Below are 19920 nucleotides of genomic sequence, written 5' to 3' on the forward strand. Positions count from 1 at the left end.
TTTCAAGAAGCAGGGAATAATGACCGGGGTGAATTCTACTGTGTCTTTAGGTAAGATGCGGATAGAAATCGTCTGTTGGGTATGGTGATTTGCTTGGTTGTTAGTGATCTTAAAAAAAAAACAAACAAAAAAAAACAGTTCTAGTGAAGTGGAAGGAGCAGAATCTATATGGGAGCAGGTGAAAGATGCCCATTTTTGAAAATACAACAAACTAGATACCCTAAAAAATCTTTCTTTAACAAAATCCTAGAAAGGCTAGCTGAAACACACATAGAAATCATTCTTTTTTAAATATCTGGGCACATAAGAAATTAAAAGAAATACTCAGGGACCAAAATTGAAGAAGGAACTAAAAACTGGAGTGTTCATCACATGAGCTGATACTGTTATAGCAGAAAGATGGGTGGATAGACTACTAGTAGTCTTGGTGAGTAAGAGTTTGAGATTTAAGGTTACACAAGAAAGGCTTGGAGCCTAAAGGAAGTTAAGGGTTAGAATTAGGACTGCAGTTGGCTGAACAATGGCCCCCAAAGATACGTGTATCCATGTCCTAACCCCTAGAACCTGTGAGTGTTAACTTATATGGCAAAAGGGACTGAAGATATGAACTGAATTAAGGTCCTTGAGATGAGATTCTCCTGGATTATCTGATGGGCCCTATATGTAATCACAAGCGTCCTTATAAGAGTGAAGCAGAGGGTACTTGACTACAGAGCATAAGACAATGTGATGAAGGAAGCAGGAGAGATTTGAAGATGTTGTGCTCATGGCTTTGAAAGAGGAGGAAGGGGCCCACAAGCCAAGTAATGCAGCTTTAGAAACTGGAAACAACATTGGATTCTCCCCCTAGAGCCTCAGAGGGAGTAAAACCTTGCTGACACCTTGACTTGAGCCCAGTAAAACTGACTTCTGACTTATGGCCTCCAGAACTGTAAGAGAATATATCTGTTGTTTTAAGCCATTCAATTTGTAGTAATTAGTTAATAACAGCTGTAAGAAACAAACGCTAACTGGAGTGATGTGAGCCTCCAAGATAAAAACATTAATTTAAAAAGTGATTGCTGAACTTATATGTAAGAACAAAGAGCCAAGAATAGCCAGTATCCTCCTACAGAAGAACAGAGTGGAAAACTTGCTCCACAAAATGTCAAAAATGATTAAAAAGCTGTAGTAATGAAGACAATGTGCTACTGGCACAAGGAAAAAGAAAAATAAATAAATGAAATGCCAGAGAGAGTAAAAGTAGACCCAGGTATATAAAAACTTGATGTATGACACAGATGGCATTGCAGAGCAGTAATTTGAGATTGATCAGGGTCTTACATATAAAAACTTAAAAATATAATGCTCTTAGAACTGAATGTAAGACAATATCTTTGCAACCTTTGGAAGGCAGAAATTCTTTAGTGCACAAAGTGATAACTGAAGAAAAAAGAACAAATTGGACTTCATCAAAATTAAAAATCTCCACTTATCAAAGCATAACATGAAGAAAATGAAAAGGCACACCACAGACTGGGAGAATATATTTTATATGTATACAGGTCTGACAAAGCATCTATTGCAAAAATATAAAGAGCTCCTTCAATTAAATAATAAAAATACAAAGAGTCCAATTTGAAAAATTGGAAAATGACATGAACAGACACTTCACCGAGAAAATATATAAATGCCCATAAGCACATGAAAAGATAGTAAACATCATTTTGTATCAGGAAATGCAAATTAAAACCACACGGAGACATCACTTAATAAACACTAAAATGGCTTTTACAACATTATTGACTATATTCCCCATACAGTATTCTGCACATCTGTGACTATTTTGTAATTACCAATTGGTACTTCTTAATCCCTTCACCTTTCCAACCCAGCCTCCCAACCCCTCTCCCATCCGGCAACCATCAGTTCTCTGTATCTATGAGTTTGTTCCTGTTTTGTTTTTTCGTTTCTTTTGTTCTTTAGATTCCACATATAAATGAGATCACGTGGCATTTGTCTTTCTCAGTCTGACTTATTTCATTTAGCATAATACCCTCTAGGTCCATCCACGTAGTAGCAAATGGTAAGATTTCATTCTATTTTTATAGCAGAGCAAAAACTATATGGTGTCAGCTGACTTATCAGGAGATCACTTCATAAATTATATAAATGTCTAACCACTACGCTGTACACCTGAAACTAATATAAAATAATATTGAATGTCAACTATAATTTTTTTTAAAAGTCACGGGGATATATAGTGTGTTCCTCTGGGATGGTGGATTGAGTACAAATGGGCATAAGGGAACTTGCTGGTGTAGTACAGTATTCTACATCTTGACTGGGATAGTAGTTATACAACTGTATACCTTTGCCCAAACACTTTGAAATGTACAAACTTTTTATTTTATTGCATATAAAGTATAACCCAATTTAAAAGAACAGATGTACTGGGACTACGGATATTTGAGATGTCAAACTTTCAAATAGTCATGATGAATATGTTTAAGTGGATGAAAGAAACATGAGAATTCCATTCATATAAATGGCGTGTGGGGAGCGAGCATGCATGAGAGAGCAATCACATTGGAAATGCTAAAACTGAAAAATATAGACCAAAAACTCAGTGGTTTAGATACTGTTGAATCGAGAACCCATGAACTGGAAGACACTAGAATGAGGCCCAGAAAGACAAAAATGTATAAGATACATGAAAGAGAAACAACATATGATTTATTGAGGAGGTCTAAGAATAACTGGAATCTTAGAAAGAGATACGTGAGAGAATGGTACAGAAGCAATTTTTGAAGAGATGACGGCTGAACGCTGTCCAACTCTGATGAAAGGCATAAAGGCACAATTACAAGAAGCCCTATGAACCTGAGTAGGATAAATTAAAAGACATACAAACAGAGAGACATTATATTGAAACTTATGGGGAAAAAATAAAATAGAAAAATCTTAAAAGTAGCCTGGGCAAAAAGTACATTGCCTTTAAAGTCATAATCATCAACAGGCTACCAGCTGACTCCAACATAAACAACAAAGACATTTTCAGAGAAAAACATGAAACACTAAAAATTCATTATCATCAAACCCTCACTAAAGGCAGTCTTCAAGCAAAAGCAAAATTATCCCAGAAGGAAGGTTTAAGATGCCCTTTAAAAGAATGAAAATAATAAATATGTGGGTAACGCTAAATGACTTGAATGTATAAAATGATAACAGTGGCTTATTGGGTATAAAATGTATTTAGAATAAAAGACTAGACCATAACGCAATCTGTATAAGTTGAGATGGAGATGAAACGTTCTGAGGACTTTCATTGTCAGGGAAATGTATAAGTACCAACTAATATTTAATTTTCCTAAGTCAAAGATTCATGCTGACTGAAACTCTCATACATCTGATGGGAATGTTAAATGGTTAACAACCACTTTAGAAAACCGTTTGTCAGTCTCATGTAAAGTTAAACATATGCTTATCATGCAATCCTGTAGTCCCATCCCTAGGTGTTTGCCAAGAGAAATGAAAGCATATTCTCGTACAAAAACTTCTATGTAAATCTCCCAGCAGCTTTATTCATAACACTTGAACATTGGAAACAGTCCAGATGTCCATTAATAGATGAATGGATAATCAAATTATGTTATATCAATACAATGGAATACTTCTCTGAAATTAATAGGAATGAACTAAATATAGATACACTATGAATAGAGCCTAAAAAATATTATGCTGAGTGGAGGAAGCCAGACACAAATGAGTACATACTGTATGATATTTATATGAACTCTAGGGGGAACAATCTGCTCCACAGTGAAAGAAAACAGCAGTGCATTACAAAAAGAATGAAGTGGTTACCTGGGGCCGAAGGAAGAATGGAATCGTCTCAAAGGAACCTTTGGGGTGATGGAAGGATTCTATAGATGATGCTTATGAGAAAGGGTAAAGAGGGATATCACCAGATAGTAGAAATATCACCGGAGCACAGATTACCACATAACTATGATATGATAGTGCAATGGTCTAAGGAGTAATAGAGATCAAGGAAAATATGGACCTCTACCTCTTGAACTCTTGATTCTGAAAGATCACCACCTTTTGAGAACCAAAATGGTACACTCAATAGGCAAGTCGGATTTCAGTTAAGATCAAAAGAGGAATGCATTCGGAGAAGCGGTTGAGAAAATAGGTGAACTTGCTTGTCAGAGCAGCAGAGTTGTCGAGTTAGAAGAGTTTGTGAGAAAGGTTGTATACCCATCATATGAATAATTCAAATACAGATCAAGGAGAGTGGCAGCTTATTACAGCGATAATTTTGTATTTTTCAGAAAAAAAAAACAACAACCAAATTCCTCTTTTTTTTTATTACAATGACCAGCTTTTGATATTTCATTGTCACTGATATATATTTTTAGAATAAAATTTTGTTATCCAAGAAAACAAAAAAGAAGGAATGGGGGACTAGATCATATTCGGTAATATAATTTGTAAAACAGGAGTAAGCCTGACGGACAGTGAATTCACAAAAAGCCTTTTCCTTGTGGTGGTATCTGAGCTCAACAGGTTTCTGAAGTATGATTAACTCAGGTTGTCTCCTGGGAAGAGTGAGTGCTCATTTTGAATGCTGCAGTCTGAAATGTTTGAGTTTTTGTATCCCTAGGGCCTAACTCTGCAAGACACAGAACAGACAGTTAATGTTGGGGGAAAGCAGAACTACCGTGTTTCCCCGAAAATAAGACCGGGTCTTATATTAATTTTTGCTCCATTAGGGCTTATTTTCAGGGGATATCCTAGTTTTTTTTCATGTACAACAATCTACATTTATTCAATTACAGTCACGTCATCTTCTTCTGGAACATCGTCATAACATACTCAATGAGGCCATCTGGCTGAGATCTTAACTGGGGCTTATTTGGGGGGTAGGTCTTATTTTCAGGGAAATACGGTATATTATAAAAAGAACAGCGCTATAGTTACTATAGGAAAAGGGCGTTATTCACTCTGATAGGAACACAGTGTGGTGCTGTGCCACCCACGGCCCCTGCTCTCAGGCAACTCCCCGGTTTGGTGGAACAGACGTGTGTTATCAAGGAAGTGTACTAGACTTTTAGAAGCTCTCAAAGGAAGTGAGGCGGGGCAGTCACCAAAAAAACTATGCAGAAGCGTCTCGAAAGAGAAGTGCTGAGTGGCAGGCCTGGATCTCTTTTAAAATGCCAAACCTCTTTGTCCATCTGTGAAGTGTACCAAATGCTTTATTGAGAGTGTTCCCAGCTCGGACTCGCTAAAAGCTTGTCACACAATAACAGTTCTAAGCCCGACAGGCTAGCACTCTAAAAGTCTCTGCTGAAATATGGCACAGACACACTTGTGTTTCAGTGTAGTTCTCTCTGTCCACACATTTGGCGCACTGCTGTGGATGTGACAAGGGGACAACCACATCCGCTCATAACCAGAAATGTGGCGACTTGTTTCTCCCATGAATTACTCCTCGCTCAGTGTGGTCAGCAGGTTACTGAGCCTTTGGTCCATTCTCAGAGCTTACAAGGCCACCAATTCAGATCGTTCATTAATAGGCACCAGCCCTGCGGCCGAATCCTGACACGGCTTAAAACGGTGTTTTTGCTAATCAGACTTGATGACGCTCGGCCTAGTTTATGCGTTGGTGCTCCTTTAGGGTGTCTGTTGAAACTGTACTGAGACTTTGCCAGTCTGGGTTTTCACTTATATTGCTATAGAAAGGAATGAAGGCACAGAGAAATTAAGGAAATTGCCCAAGATACAAAGCAAGTAAGTGGCAGAACTCAGGACTTCTAACTTCTAGTGTAGGTATTCAAGACTAGACTACTGTTGCTAACAATTATAAAATTATCACAATATTGTTAAAATGTGTTTATAATTATACTACCATAATTAAACATATGACAATACTATAAATAAGATTAATGTTCATTATAGAAGCTACTACGTGAGTGATTACCATGTGCCAGATGCTGTGCCGTAGGCTTTGTAAACATCATCTCACCGGACCCCAAACAAATCTCTGAGTCTGGTATCATGACACACATTTTCCACATGATAAAACTGAGGCTGAAGGGATAAAACACCTTCTTCAAGGTCATAGTAAGTGGGATTGCCAGTATTTCAGTCTGACTCTAAAGCTCATACTGTTAACCACAACCCTGTATAGCTCATCTGTATATCTAAAATATGAACAGCTTAGAAAAAAATAAAATAGAATTTAAAAGTGAATAAAGGAAAGCCTTAAGTTTAGGTTAATAATACCAAGAAAAAGAATCAATTGATCTAAACGCAAGTTGTGGTTTGGCAAAAACTCACAAGAAATAAGTATTGGAGTAGCTTTGGTTGTCCACGAAGCTCACTAGGACCTAGAGTGTGATGCATCTAAAGAACCATTTTCCACAATAGTTTTTTGCATTATTAAGGCGAGTTGTGTCCACAGTTCAGGACGTGAATATCCTACTGACCTCAGACCATGTCCTGAGTCTTGGGCTCAGCTCTGGGCTGTTCTGAAGAGAAATACCAGAATGAGGGAGGAGGAGAAGCAAGAGAAGGAACTGGCTGTGTTCATTCTGGAGATGAACAGATTCGTGAGGAACTGTGGCCAGAGAGGAGGGAACAGGCTTTTCTTTCCTGTGTTGCCAGAGAAAGAACTGAGATCAGTCAGTGGGCTAGGAGCTAGAGGAAGGCAGGTTTCAGCTCATAAGGTGGGTTTTTCTAATTAAAATGCTCTCTTCTGATGAAATGTTACCTATTTTTCAATGGAAATGTTTAAGCAGAGGCTAGAGGACAAGTTTTAGAAATGCTGTACTGGAGATTCCTATTACTGTGAGAATTTGGGTGGGGTAGAACCACCCCTCTTTGACATTCTCTGGTTTTCACTTGAAAGGTGCTGTTTGAGTGGGGTATAGCTCCTCCTTTCAAGTAGGAAATTGGTGATCTCATCAGACATGCTGTAAATGTCTGAAAGGGGCACCTGTTTCTCTTCTCTCTCCCCAGGTGTCACCACTGTTCTCACCATGACCACCTTGAGTATCAGTGCCAGAAACTCCTTACCTAAAGTGGCATATGCGACGGCCATGGATTGGTTCATAGCTGTCTGTTATGCCTTTGTATTTTCTGCGCTGATTGAATTTGCCACTGTCAACTACTTCACCAAACGGAGCTGGGCTTGGGAAGGCAAGAAGGTGCCAGAAGCCCTGGAGATGAAGGTGAGATAAGCAAGGATGGGGGCTGGGAAGCACTCCCTGCGAGAACTGTATTGGAACCAGGAGTGGGTAGCCTGCAGCTTGTGGGAACTGGCCAGGGCTGTGTACTATTCACTGGGGTGATCAATCCAGTTCTCAACTGGAGTGCTTCCTGGCAATGTGGAGTGTTTGCTGGGGGCAAAGAAAGGAGGGTGGGTATTGTGGAGGGTTGATGTCTTGTGGTGAGGGACCAAACCTAAGTGCGATACTGCTAGACTCCAGGGGACCCCCTTTGTACTGACAAAGTCACCCAGAAGAGTGGACTCTGTCTTCAACCCCGTGAACAATCTCTAGGGTCACCTCTGCCCCTCACTTTCCAGTATGTTCCCATACAGTCAAGCCAGTGATCATCATTCCTTCTGTGTCTTTGTTTAGTTTTAACTCTACCTGGAACGTTCTTTTCTTTTTTCCTGCCTGGTGAAGACCTACTCATTCTTTAAGACCCAGATGAAATGCTATTTTCTCCATAGAGTCTTTCCAGAATCATCCAGATAGCTTTAGCTTTTTTGGGGGAGCAGAGTGGGGAAGTTGCCCCTGATATTAAAAGCATTTATTGTATTCGAGTTATTTGCCTACTCCCTAGTCTGAGCTTCTTGAGGGCAGAGACTTGTCTGCATCATCTTTCTAACTAGCCAGCATCCTTCTACAGCATCTGACTTATAGTAAAAACAGAACAAATTTAGTTGGATTGGTGGATGGATAGGAAAAATAAACCAACTGGAATTGGTAAGAATAAAACATGAATACAGTGCACTCAATTGTTGTCTTTGGCTGATTTAAAAGATTTCAGATCTCTAGATATAGATGAAGATTATCCAAAGATGAAAAAAAAAATCTGGCAGATGTGATCCCAGAAACATTCCAGTACTTTGAAGAATCATGGAGAAAAGATAATGAAAAATTTTTTCAAACTGGAGGAAAAGATATATCTTCCATGGAATACAGACGGATGAGTTGGCAAAATTTTAGAATAGATTTTAGCTATTTATTGTGATAGAATTTATTAACTCTTTGCTACAAATCATGAAGAAATAATCGTATTTCTACTTCAGCTACTCTACCATAGGAATTTTTTGGTTGGTTTATTACACTTAGTCTACTTGTTACCTTTGTGTCCTTAAAGCATATTTACCTATCTAATACTTGATTTATCAGCTATGAACAGGGTCTGTCGACCCCTTACCCACTACAAGATAGAAGGAAATTGGTATACTTATCCCACCTTTTGCCTTCTCTCCCTGTGTCATCTCCTAAGTTTTGTTTGTTATACTACTATTTCTGAATTGTCAAGTTTTATGTCGTTTACATGCTTTTATGCAGCCATAATTCCTATAGTTGATTAGTCATAGTTCTGCATTTAAATGGGCTCTCTTCTCAAAATAGTCCTTTATTGATTTTCCCATTCATTGCCTGGTTCCCTTAGGCTATCCTTTAGAAGTTTCTTTAAGAAAGGCTCTTGAGAACCATATTTCCTACTATCTTGCATGTGTAAAATTGTCAGTTGTGTGTATACCTGAATGATAGTTGGGCTATTTTACAGTTCGTGGGTCACATTCTCTTTCTCTGGTGTCCATGTAGACATTGATGGTTAGACTCAATTCTAGCAGTGAATGTTGTTATGGAGAAATTTAAAACCAGCCCGAGAATCTCTCACATAATAGGGGACTTGATTTTATGGCCTACAAGCCAATGTGCATGTTTCTCTTACTTACAAATTCCAGTTGCTTTACAAGGATATATCTTGATCCATCTGTGTGAATTGTTCCCAGGACAGCATTTTGCCCTTTAAGCCAAAGGATTCACAGTTGTCTTTGTTTCAGGAAAGCTTTCCTGAAACACATCTTTGTTGTGTTCTCTTCCTAGAAGCACAAATTATACATATCATAGAACTTTGTCTTCTCTGTCTACCACTTTGCTCTAATAATGTTTCACTCTCATTTTGCTCATTTTTCTCAAGCCTGTCTTCCATGCCTGTGACCATTTTCACGAGTGTCTATTCACCTTCATTTCTGTGGTAGTATTATTTATCCTTACATTAATTTTATCATCTCTGCTGACTTATTTTTAATCTGTCCTATGTTTGTTTTGTGTCTTGTTCCACAATCCTTTATTGGTTATTTTCCCTCCTTTTTGCAACATATTTTGCATCAGTACCATATTAGTTTGTTTTCAGTTATTACTTGAAGTTTCATTAGAAGAGTTCTTTACTAGCCCTGCTTTGTATGAAAGTATCATTTTGCAGAGGGACTGAGAGAGTGAGTAGGGTAGTCGTGAGTAGTTGAGAGTGAATACTTGAGAATGAGTAGTTTGAGCACGATCTGTTGTCTATATAAATTCTAAGAGTATGCCTCCTTGTAGTTGTAATTCTGCTTCTAACCAGCAAGAAATTTCCCTTGGTCAAAGGAAAGCCCTCTGTGTATGGTGCTGGGGTGTATGCCTGTGAGTGTGTGTAGTATTATATCCTTTCATTTTTCCAGTCTCTACCTCCTCTGCCATTATGTAGTGGCCAAACCATGTTCCAGGCTATTCTCACTACCAGCCAGAAAACTGATTTGTTTCAAAACAGTGGCCATTTGTTTCCTCAGATCGTGCCTCCAGTGTGTCAGGACTCTATTCTTGGCCTAAAATCCAGAACAGTAGGCATCCTCAGTGTCTTCTTCACCCTGATCCAAGTTTTACTGTATTTGGGAGCTTTTACTTTGGGGGATCAGGGTTAAAAATTCAAGTTTCATCAAAGATGGAGTTTTGGTTTCTGTCTCATTTTCCTAGTAGTTTTTGGTTAGTTCCAGAGAGGAGAAGAAAGGGAAGATGTCCTCACTCTGACATATTAAACTGAAAGGTCCCTAGATTATATTATTAAATAGATGTTTTAAAAGCACTTAGCACTAATTACTGATATCCAGCCTGAGTTCACTAAAAAGAAATTATGCCAAACTAATCTTAAGAAATTGTATGAAAAGTCTGCTAGACTGGTGACAGGAAATAGCATAGACTTTATCAAGACATCTGCATAACTTTTTAAACTATGCCTTCATGAAGAAGAAACAGCAGTTGAAAAAATATTACACTTAGGCCGATGTAGTTGGTTGATCAATTGAAGTCAAATAGAATTGACAGTTGGGTGGACATCAACCTAAATGGATGTCCCTGTGATAATCCACAGATCTTCATCTTTGACCCTCTTAAATGTGATCATCAACGACTCAAATGAAGACATATAAGACAGCAGTTTCAAATTTGTAAGCTGCCATTAGTGAACATTGGTTGGAGAGGAGTATCTTCTGAATTATGAATCAAAAAATTTCTGAAGTTTGAGAGAACAGGCTAAAATCTAAAGATTAACATTTGCTAAATCAAACAAGTTCTTACACATAGATAGAGAAATAGTTCTGGGATAGAAAAACTTAACAATAATTGTATATTATAAATAAGATGCTGAGATATAGGGGGAAGCCAATTTAATGTAAGCTTTCCATGTGATATAACTCTCGAAAAGGCAAATTTGATTGGAGATTCAGTTAAGAATTACCTAAAGTAAGTGAGTTGGGAAGCTCTTTTTATTCTGTACTGGTTGGGCCAAGTTTAAACACACTGTTCCAGTTTGGTTGTTACTACAATGGAGGAGGAAGAAATGCCTCAAATGATAATTGCTCATTTCAGATTTCTGAAGGGCTATCAGGGATGTCTTGTGAAAAATGTGATAGATTTGTACTTTTCTGTCCGAGAAGAAGTATGTGGGTGGTGTGAAGGCAGAGAGAAAACCAGAGTAGATTGTTAAGAGGCTGTACATGTCAAAAATGATGACCATTTCCCAATTCCAAGGAGTGCTGAAAATGAAAAAAAAAATTGTCTGAAACTCTTCTGCAAAGATGATGATCTCAGTCTTCCTTCTTAGTCCCTCTCTGATGTCAATTTATTTATCTAAAAGAAGTTAATTATGAGATTTGGAAAAAAAACCTATGGAATGTATAAAAACGGAACTCTAATGTGAGGATGCTGTACTTTGTCTACACTGCTACAATGTGAAGGAACGAACACGGAGAACCACTGACCCACAGAAACAAAAATGAAGTGCATTGAAAGTAAAAATGTTGGAATTTAATCTTAACTTACTTTAGTTTCTCTTTTCTTACTTTAGAGAGACATATTAGACCTTATTTACTTCATAGAGCTAGAATGGGTAAGCATGAAACTGTTTAAAAATAATATAAATGATTTAAAAATCTATTTCCAATCTGTACTATGATGAAGAATAAGATAAAATGTAACAGGGGATATTGTAAAGGAAAAGAAGGAACAGGTGGAGACATAACTTGATTTTCAAATGAAGACAAAAACGTAGCTTATGATAACACTCTGAAAAATAGATGACGTGTGGGCTTCTGAGGATCGACTTCATGTTTAGCACTGCTTCTTTTAAAGATCCCACTACAATGAGAGTAAAAAAATAAAATAGGTATAAACCCACAGCCACCAGGAGAACTGGAGAAGGGATTGCAGTTAGACAAGAGTTTTAATGCATTTTTTAGAATAATAAATGTGGAAGGAGAATAAGAACTGATTTAGCAATCTGGAATAAGATAGAACCCCAGAGAAACTCAGTGTTGGAGGTGCTAGGTACAGCAGAGAATAAAACAACTAGGGGGGTTGGTTAAAAGTCTGTGTACAGAGTAGTTAAGACCTCAGAGCCTGCCCAACATGAAATGTCTGCAGCCAGATGTATACTTTCCAGAGGAACAGCAGAAGTTTCTCTTCTTTCTAAAGAAGCTGAATGTCTCCAAAGAAAAGTCCTTTACATATTGGGAATACCCCATAAAGTGATTTGCTTCCAACTGATGGTCTTAAATCATAGTCTACCAATCAACAAGTCCAGCTCAGGGACACTGAGCAGAGACAGATATATTTTATGTTGCCAAATAATATTGAGACAGCAAGGATTACCAAAGTGAAGTTTGCGATGTGAAAGAGAAAAGCAAAAATTAAAAAAAAAAAAAAAAACACAACAACAACAAAAAACCAAAACTCAAAACCAACTCATCTTGGAGAGAAGAGAGAAAATTTAGGGAATTAAAGAGTATTTAAGAAAAACAAAACTAACTGGTATCTTATATTTGTAAATATATCATATCTGTGAAACAGGAATATAATGCTAATATAAAAGAGAAAAGAAAGAGCTCTTAAAAAGAATTGCCAAAATAAAATTTTCAATAGAGAGGTGGGAAAATAAACTGGAGGAAATCTCCCTACAAGCAGGGCAAAGAGAGGGAGGGGAGGAGAGAGAGAGAGAGAGAGAGAGAGAGAGAGAGAGAGAGAGAGAGAGAGAGAAAGAAAAGCTAGGAGACTTAGGGAGGAATCCAGGAAGTCCATCCATCTCAGAAGCTGCAGTGAACGGAGAAAAGGGACTGAAGGAAGTTAAAGAACTAATACAAGACACTTGTTACAAATGGAGACATAAGCCTCCAGATTGAAAGTGTCCTCATAAGTTCACATAAAGGCACATCAACATGAATTTTCAGAAAATCAGGGATAAAGTGACAGTCTAAAAAGATTTGAGGAGAAAACAAATGTTATCTACAAAGAAATTATTAGCAGAATGGCATCAGACTTCTCAACTGCATTGGATGCTGGAAGATAGTGGAGCAGGAAATCTCATCAATCGGAGGGACAAATGATTTCCAATCTAGAATCCTAAGCCTAGCCAAAGTAGTATCAGTTAAGTAAAGAGTAAATAAGTGGTCATCTTTGGACCTGGAAGAACTCAGAAATGTCACTTCCCAGCACTCCACCTTCTGAAGATACTGGAAGATATGTTCTGTTAAAACGAGAGTTAAACATAAAGAGAAAGACATTGGATCCAGAAAAGAGAGTGTCTGACAGAGGAGATAAATGAGGGGAAGTCGTAAGTTTGGAGCAGGAGGCTAGAGGTATTTATATAGTACTCTATAATGACATCACCACTGATTATTGATTGAAGTGAAAATATTGCTATAATTTTATTGGAGGATGGAGGAAAGGTTGCATAAGTTGAGGCAAATCATTATCATGAAAAGATGATTATGTGTAAAACTGATAGATGTATAAGCACCTTATTTAGAAATATAGAAATAACTATTAGAAGTATCAACCAAGAGAATTAAAAATAATTACTTGTTTCTGGACAAGGTTGGGGTGCACTGGGGTGTGGGTTTCCTGGTTTTCATTGTAAGCCTTTAAGTTCTATTTTAGTAAAAACTATATTATTACTTTGGTTAAATTTTTTTTTTAATTTATTGGGGTGACAATTGTTAGTAAAATTACATAGATTTCAGGTGTGCAATTCTGTATCACATCATCCATAAATCACACTGTGTGTTCACCACCCAGAGTCAGCTCCCCTTCAATCACCATACATTTGATCCCCCTCACCCTCATCCCCCACCCCCCAACCCCTTTACCTTCTGGTAACCACCAAATTACGTTCCCCAGATTAATTTTCAAACCCGTGGCCATCCTGTGGTCACCGACTGCCCTCCAAATTAAAAATAAAAGCAAATTAAAAAGAAGAAATAAACCTGTACATTTAACAAGAATATAATTATTCTTAGAGCTGCTTTTAAAGTATTCATAAATTCTTACCTTAATTTTGAAAACAGTCATTCTTAGGCTCTTTTTCTAATTTTCAAATACGACTATTTGAATGCTGTAGAATGATATTTTATATTATTTCACATTAGAGAACACGCTCGACTTCTGTCCAGATCTTGAGAAAGTTTCCTTTCTTATCATGAATGCTTTTAAACCTATGGGGTCATTCCTGTGAACATAGCCACAAATCAAGTCACCCATTGGTATTTTCTCTGGGATGAATGAAAGCCACTGTGGATTAAGTTGTCTTCCCATCCTCTTCTACAGTAGACATAAATGCCCTGACAACAATCATATTCCACCACTGGTGAATCAATTCAAACAAACAAACAAAACCAGCAGTCATTTCTGGAATATGTGGGATGCAGAGCTAAACATTGCATGACCCTAGTACTCAGTCGCTGATGGTCTAAGGAGGAAAGTAAGGTATATGTACATATATACAGACAGAGCCCTGATACGGGACCAAGTGCTCAGGGTCATAGGAGAGAGAAAACCAATGCTCCCTCAACATTTTTTCTCTTTTTAACCGTGACTTGGCTGGGTTTTTGAGGAAACTATTTCCTCAGCTGCCATTGCAAATGGAAGCCACCCTTCCATTCCTTCCTTCTGTGTCGAGGGCTTTACCTGATCCTTGACTTCACACAAATTGCCTTGAACTTTGATGCTCACCCTACCTGGCCATCTCACTCTATTTTTCTTCATCACCTTACCACCAGTATTCTCTCCATGCTCATTTCATATATAGGATTTTCACAACTGCATTACACTATTTGCAACCACTCCAAGTTCTGTCTTTGATTTTCAATTCAATGACCCATCTGACATCACAAACTAGAATTGAGCCTGACGTCAGTTCTATCACATGAGCTTTGAGTTGTTCCCCCCACCAGTGACAACTACTGTTTCCACCAGTAGGTAAGGGCTTTGGAAATGAATAAATCAGACTACCTGTAATACTTGTTCTAGTGTTTTGTTGTTTTGCTTTTTGTTTTGTTTTGCTAGGAAGGCCATTAGCGTTAAGTCAGCCAATGGCATTAGTATGTTTGGAACTGTCACTTGGTATCAGAAAGCCTCGTGATAAGTTCTTTGTGGACACGTGAGGTCATCTATTCTACAGGGCTCACCTCCATGTCATCCTTGATCAGTGCTCAAATTGTCAGTCCCTTTGTGGTTATGTGTCCTCACTTTGTAGCCTTGTACTCTGCTGCGCCTTTCTCTAGACTTATCTATTCTCCTACCCCTCATAAATTTTCCTTAACTTCCCCCAGGAACTCCCGTTCATTGGAAAATACACCATTGGGCACCACCAGCTTCTTGACTGAACGACCCCTGCAGCTAACCCTCTCTTAGCTAACAGCCGTTTCTAAGCTGAGATTTCCGTTCCACTGCTTTCACTCTCATTCAAAGCACAAGTGCTTTGTTACTACTATTTTCTCTCTCTGGAAGTTTCGTTGTTCAGATCTTTTCATGGTTTGCTTTCTCACTTTATTCAGATCTCTGCTCACCTTCTCAGAGAGACTTTCTCTGACTAGCATTTACTGCATATATTGAGTTGCTTACATGTTTATCACATGACCCCCTTCTCTGAAATGCGAGAGCTCCTTGAGGGCAGGAGCCGTGTTTTCCTGTTCATTGCCGTACCCCCAGCACCTAGCACAGAACCTGCCATGTAGTAGACACTCAGTAAATACTTACCAAGGGAATGAATGATCTCTGTAGTTTCTCAAAATCCACAGTTCCTTATTTTCCTTGCTTTTCTGTCCAGTCTTGGCTACATGGAGTACACTGCTGTCACTCCCCAGCACTCTCCTCGCTCACTTCAGTTCAACTCTGGTGCTTCTCTCTGAAAAAATCCAGACATTGACGTACTACTCATATTTATGAGCTTATGCTCTTGAATTCTGCTGCTCCTTCACATGTGCCTGTACCCCTTCCCTGTGTCCCTAAGCAGTTCTGTCTTCTATTCCCTATAATCTATTTTAAATCTTGACTAGCCCCTACACCTTCTCCATGGGGAATGTAAAAGCCATTGGATGACATTTGCCTTATCTTACTTTTCTTCCCACCAAAGCATATGTAGATAGTATTTGAGTCTCATCTACGTTTTCCTTAGCTGTGATCTGGCCCCAGGTAATTCGCCACTTATACTCTGGATACCTCCCACCCTCTCAGAAAACTGGTGCAAGGGATTACTTTTCTTCTAGCTACATTTTCTCCCCTTTCTACTGGCAGATTGACACCCTCCTAATTCCGCATGCTCCTTTCTGCTTTTGAATTCCTGTGACTCATTTATGACTCTCCGTATGTTTCTTGTGCTTGCTCCCTTATATTTTAGTTCTCTCTTATTTTTTAATTAATCTAAGTGTACAGTTCAGTAGTGTTAAGTATATTCACGATGTTGTACAACCAACTTCCAGAATTCTTCATCTTGCAAAACCTAAACTATGTCCCCGTTAAAAAACAAATCCCCATTCTTCCTTCTACTCTTCCTCTGGCAGCTACCATTCTACTTTCTGTCTCTATGAATCTGACTACTCTTAAGTGCCCTCATGTAAGTGGAATCACAGTATTTGTCTTTTTGTATCTGGCTTCTTCCACTTAGCATAATATCCCCAAGGTTCATCCATGTTGTGCCAGAATTTCCTTTCTTTTTAAGGCTGAGTAATATTCCATTGTATGGATGGACCATGTTTTGTTCATCCAAGTCTTCTCTCTATGGACACTTGGGTTGCTTCCACTTTTTGGCTATTGGGAATTATGCTGCTGTGAAAGTAGGTGTGCAAATATCTGAGACCTTGCTCTCAATTTGGGGAGGTATATACCCAGAAGTGGAATTGCTGGGTCACATCTCAATTCTATTTTAAAATTTTTGAGGAACCAACATAGCATTTTCCATAGCGGCTACACCATTTTACATTCCCAATATTTGCATGAGGATTCCAATTTCTCCACATCCTTGCCAACACTTGTTATTTTCTGGGTTTTGTTGTTGTTGTTGATAGTAGGCATCCCAATGGGTGTGAGGTGGTATCTCGTTATAGTTTTGATTTGCTTTCCCCTAATAACTAGTGACGTTGAGTGTCTTTTCATGTGCTTGTTGATCATTTGTACATCTTCTTTGGAGAACTGTTTATTCAAGTCCTTTGCCCATTTAAAAAACTGGCAGGGGGAGGTGTTGTCATTGTTCTGATTCGTCTTTGAATCCCACATAGCATACACTCTATTACTTTGCTCCACTTCTGAAAACTGGAGTTCGGGAAATTGGGTGGCTGTTGGGAGGTTGACAAAGAGGCACTGGGCCACATCTGCATATACTCTACAGTTCTGGCTGGGTCTCAGGGACATTCAGAGCTACAACTAAAGTGTACTTCTGGAAACAATAGAAAAACTCTTGAGTTGGACATGCACTGGTCCATAGATGTTCTCATTGCCTCATCCTAAATCCACATGAGCCAGCTTTCTAGAAGGAAAGGTATCCTTGTCCTGGGGTCAGACTGCTTGGGGGAATTTGGATGAGTCAGTTTCAGTTTTGTGGTAAGGGAATCCAGGCTGAACTATACAGATATGCTCTCTGATTAGAAGTCAAGACCCAGGAGGAACAAACTGCAATCACGTGGAGAATCTTCAGTGGGTGGGGGTTCGTTTTTTCATTCAGTGAACATCTATCATGTGCGGAAGAACTGGGCACTTGGACAGGGAGGTAGGAATGGAATCGCAACTCAGTCAAAGTTAAGTCAGTCGAGTTTGTATGCCTCAAATTCCAGAGCATAGAGAAGTATTAGAAAAGTAAATGCAGAAATATTAACCATTAATCTCTGCCTCCTCCCCCTGTCTTCTAGACACTTACAACTTTTGCTTTGATTTCCTTCTTTGACAACTTTGGTAAAAAAAATTATACTGGCTGATTAAAATGTACCATGAGGGAAAGGGCGAGGGAAATCAAAACGTACATTTCCTTTATTACTTATAAAATCTGCAATTAAATCAACCGCTGCTTTTCCCCACCCGTAGAATACAAAGTGCCCATGGAGTTAAAGACAGTGTTTGTTGTTCAGAATGATTGTTTCGGAGACTTGGTCATAACCAGTTTATAAGATGACTAAAGGAAATAACATGGGAAAGCTTCCAGCAAAGTCAGGGTAGTAGGTTTTTTCCTTTTTTTTTTTTTTTTGTCTACCCATGAAAAAAGAAGATTACCAAGCTAAGTAATAAGTAAGCGGGCAAACACATAAAATGCTCTTTTATTTAATAGCAGAGACATTTAGCAGCAGGTGTCTAGTCACACAATGAATTTGCTAATTATAAAGGAGTCCCATGTAGTATTTAAAGCATTTACAAGACCTTTGGAAGCCTTATTCCTGCCCCCTTCCACTTGTAATGTGATTGCAATCCTCAAAGCACTGCTTTTTAAATGTCCTATTAGTCAGACTGTTCATTTACTTAAACTAACACACCCTCATTTGCCCCACTCCCCCTCGCTGATTGAAAACCCTGAAGCCAGCGCAGGCAGGCAGAAGAGGAGAACATGACGTCCAAGGCCTTAGCCAAGCACACTCCTTGTCACACCTCAGACAAGCAGTGTCCTCGGCCTGTGCTGCATCTTCCTTTTTTGCAGCCCAGCTCACATAGGTCATTGCCTTCTCTGAGCCACCATTTCCAACACCTGCAGGTACTTTGCCCCGCCCTCTGCTAAATTCCCATCACACTCTGCTCGAGTCTGTGATAGCTCTGAGCACACTGTGTGGCAATCACGTGTTCACAAGGCTCTCCCCCCTGCTGGACTGTGAGCTCCCGGAAAAAGGGGGCTAAAACTGACTCATCTTCTAACCTTCCCACCTGTCCATAAATATCTACTATAGTTCTTGGCTCAGTAGATACTCAGTAAATATTTGGTAAAAGTTATTATTACGATCAGGAAAGTAAATGGCAGTGCGTTCTAAAGGGGGGAAAAAGGATCAAAGTGATGGGGATGCTAAAGTAAAGAAAAGAAATTGAAAGAGATTAGGAGAAAGGAGTCAGTAAGAGAGGGTGGAAGCAGAGAAACCCAGGAAAGAAAGAAGTAGGAAGAAGGGGAGTAAAGAGATAAACGCAGACGCTGGGAAGCAAAGTAACACTGAGGAAAGGTGAGATGTGTGAAATTCGGGCGATACAACTAGGCAACACTTTTCATCAGATATTGTTGGGCATTTCTGAAGCTCATCTGTCTCCACTTTTCCCTAGAAACAAAGAGGGATGGAAGGAAGAAAAGGCCAGAGTGGGGAGTGAGGCAGCAAACGGCAGACTGCGCTGGGCCGCTGCCTTTGGCCTGGGGCTGGGACTGGCCTGCTCCCTGGGCCTCCCCTCCTCAGCCTGTCTCTTCTAATCCAGGCCTGAGCTTTGTCTCTTCTTCTTTTTCCTACATGGAGGGTCCACGTATACACAGGTCATAGATGTGAGAATAAATGGGCACATGTGTGCATGCTTGTTTCCCAATGAGTTTTTTGTTTTACTCTGGAAAAGTAAATCCAAAGGGGAATGTCCTAGCACTCCCCCAGTGGTCCCTGCCTTTGCTGTGGCAGAGGGAGCATCTGCATAGCTCCCTGGGGAGGCTGTGGCTCCTGCCTGAAGCCTTGCAAGAGTGGAAAACCCTGGTGTGCTCCCCCCAGCTTACTGAACACATTTACGGTGCATGACGGGTGACGTACTGTTGTAATGATGCATGTAAACATGCCATATTATTTATTGTGTCTCTAAGACAAAATGACTTTCAGACTCACCGAGCTCTCTTCCCCACAGGAGATGTGCCACTTGATGGTTGAAGCCTTTTGGAGTTATTTCTCGGGTAACCAAAAAGGGTCTCGCGCCTATAGAAAACAGCACAGTGCAGCCCCGGGGAAAAGTCAGGAGCCGAGGCGGCTGTTGTGGGTTCTGCCAGTCAGTCTGAGGCTTTTTCTCATCTGTCAAATGGGAGTCATCTGACCCACTACCTCATTAGGGTTACTGCGAGGATCAAATCACATGATTACATAGGACCCTCCATGTGACCAACATTTTACAGTTT

The 19920-nt window shown here is 39.3% G+C and overlaps 1 protein-coding gene across 4 annotated transcripts in view; it reads left to right on the top strand.

Annotated features, from left to right (window-relative positions):
* Positions 1 to 19920, top strand: part of GABRA3 (gamma-aminobutyric acid type A receptor subunit alpha3) — a 196996-nt gene that overhangs the window by 175794 nt on the left and 1282 nt on the right. For all 4 annotated transcript variants that reach the window (XM_033135444.1, XM_033088249.1, XM_033087481.1 and 1 more), the window contains exon 9: positions 7006 to 7217. In XM_033135444.1, the coding sequence (XP_032991335.1) occupies positions 7006 to 7217 (212 nt within the window). The remainder of the gene's footprint in view (positions 1 to 7005; positions 7218 to 19920) is intronic.

Source organism: Rhinolophus ferrumequinum, chromosome X (genome assembly GCF_004115265.2).
Source record: "Rhinolophus ferrumequinum isolate MPI-CBG mRhiFer1 chromosome X, mRhiFer1_v1.p, whole genome shotgun sequence".
NCBI lineage: Eukaryota > Metazoa > Chordata > Mammalia > Chiroptera > Rhinolophidae > Rhinolophus > Rhinolophus ferrumequinum.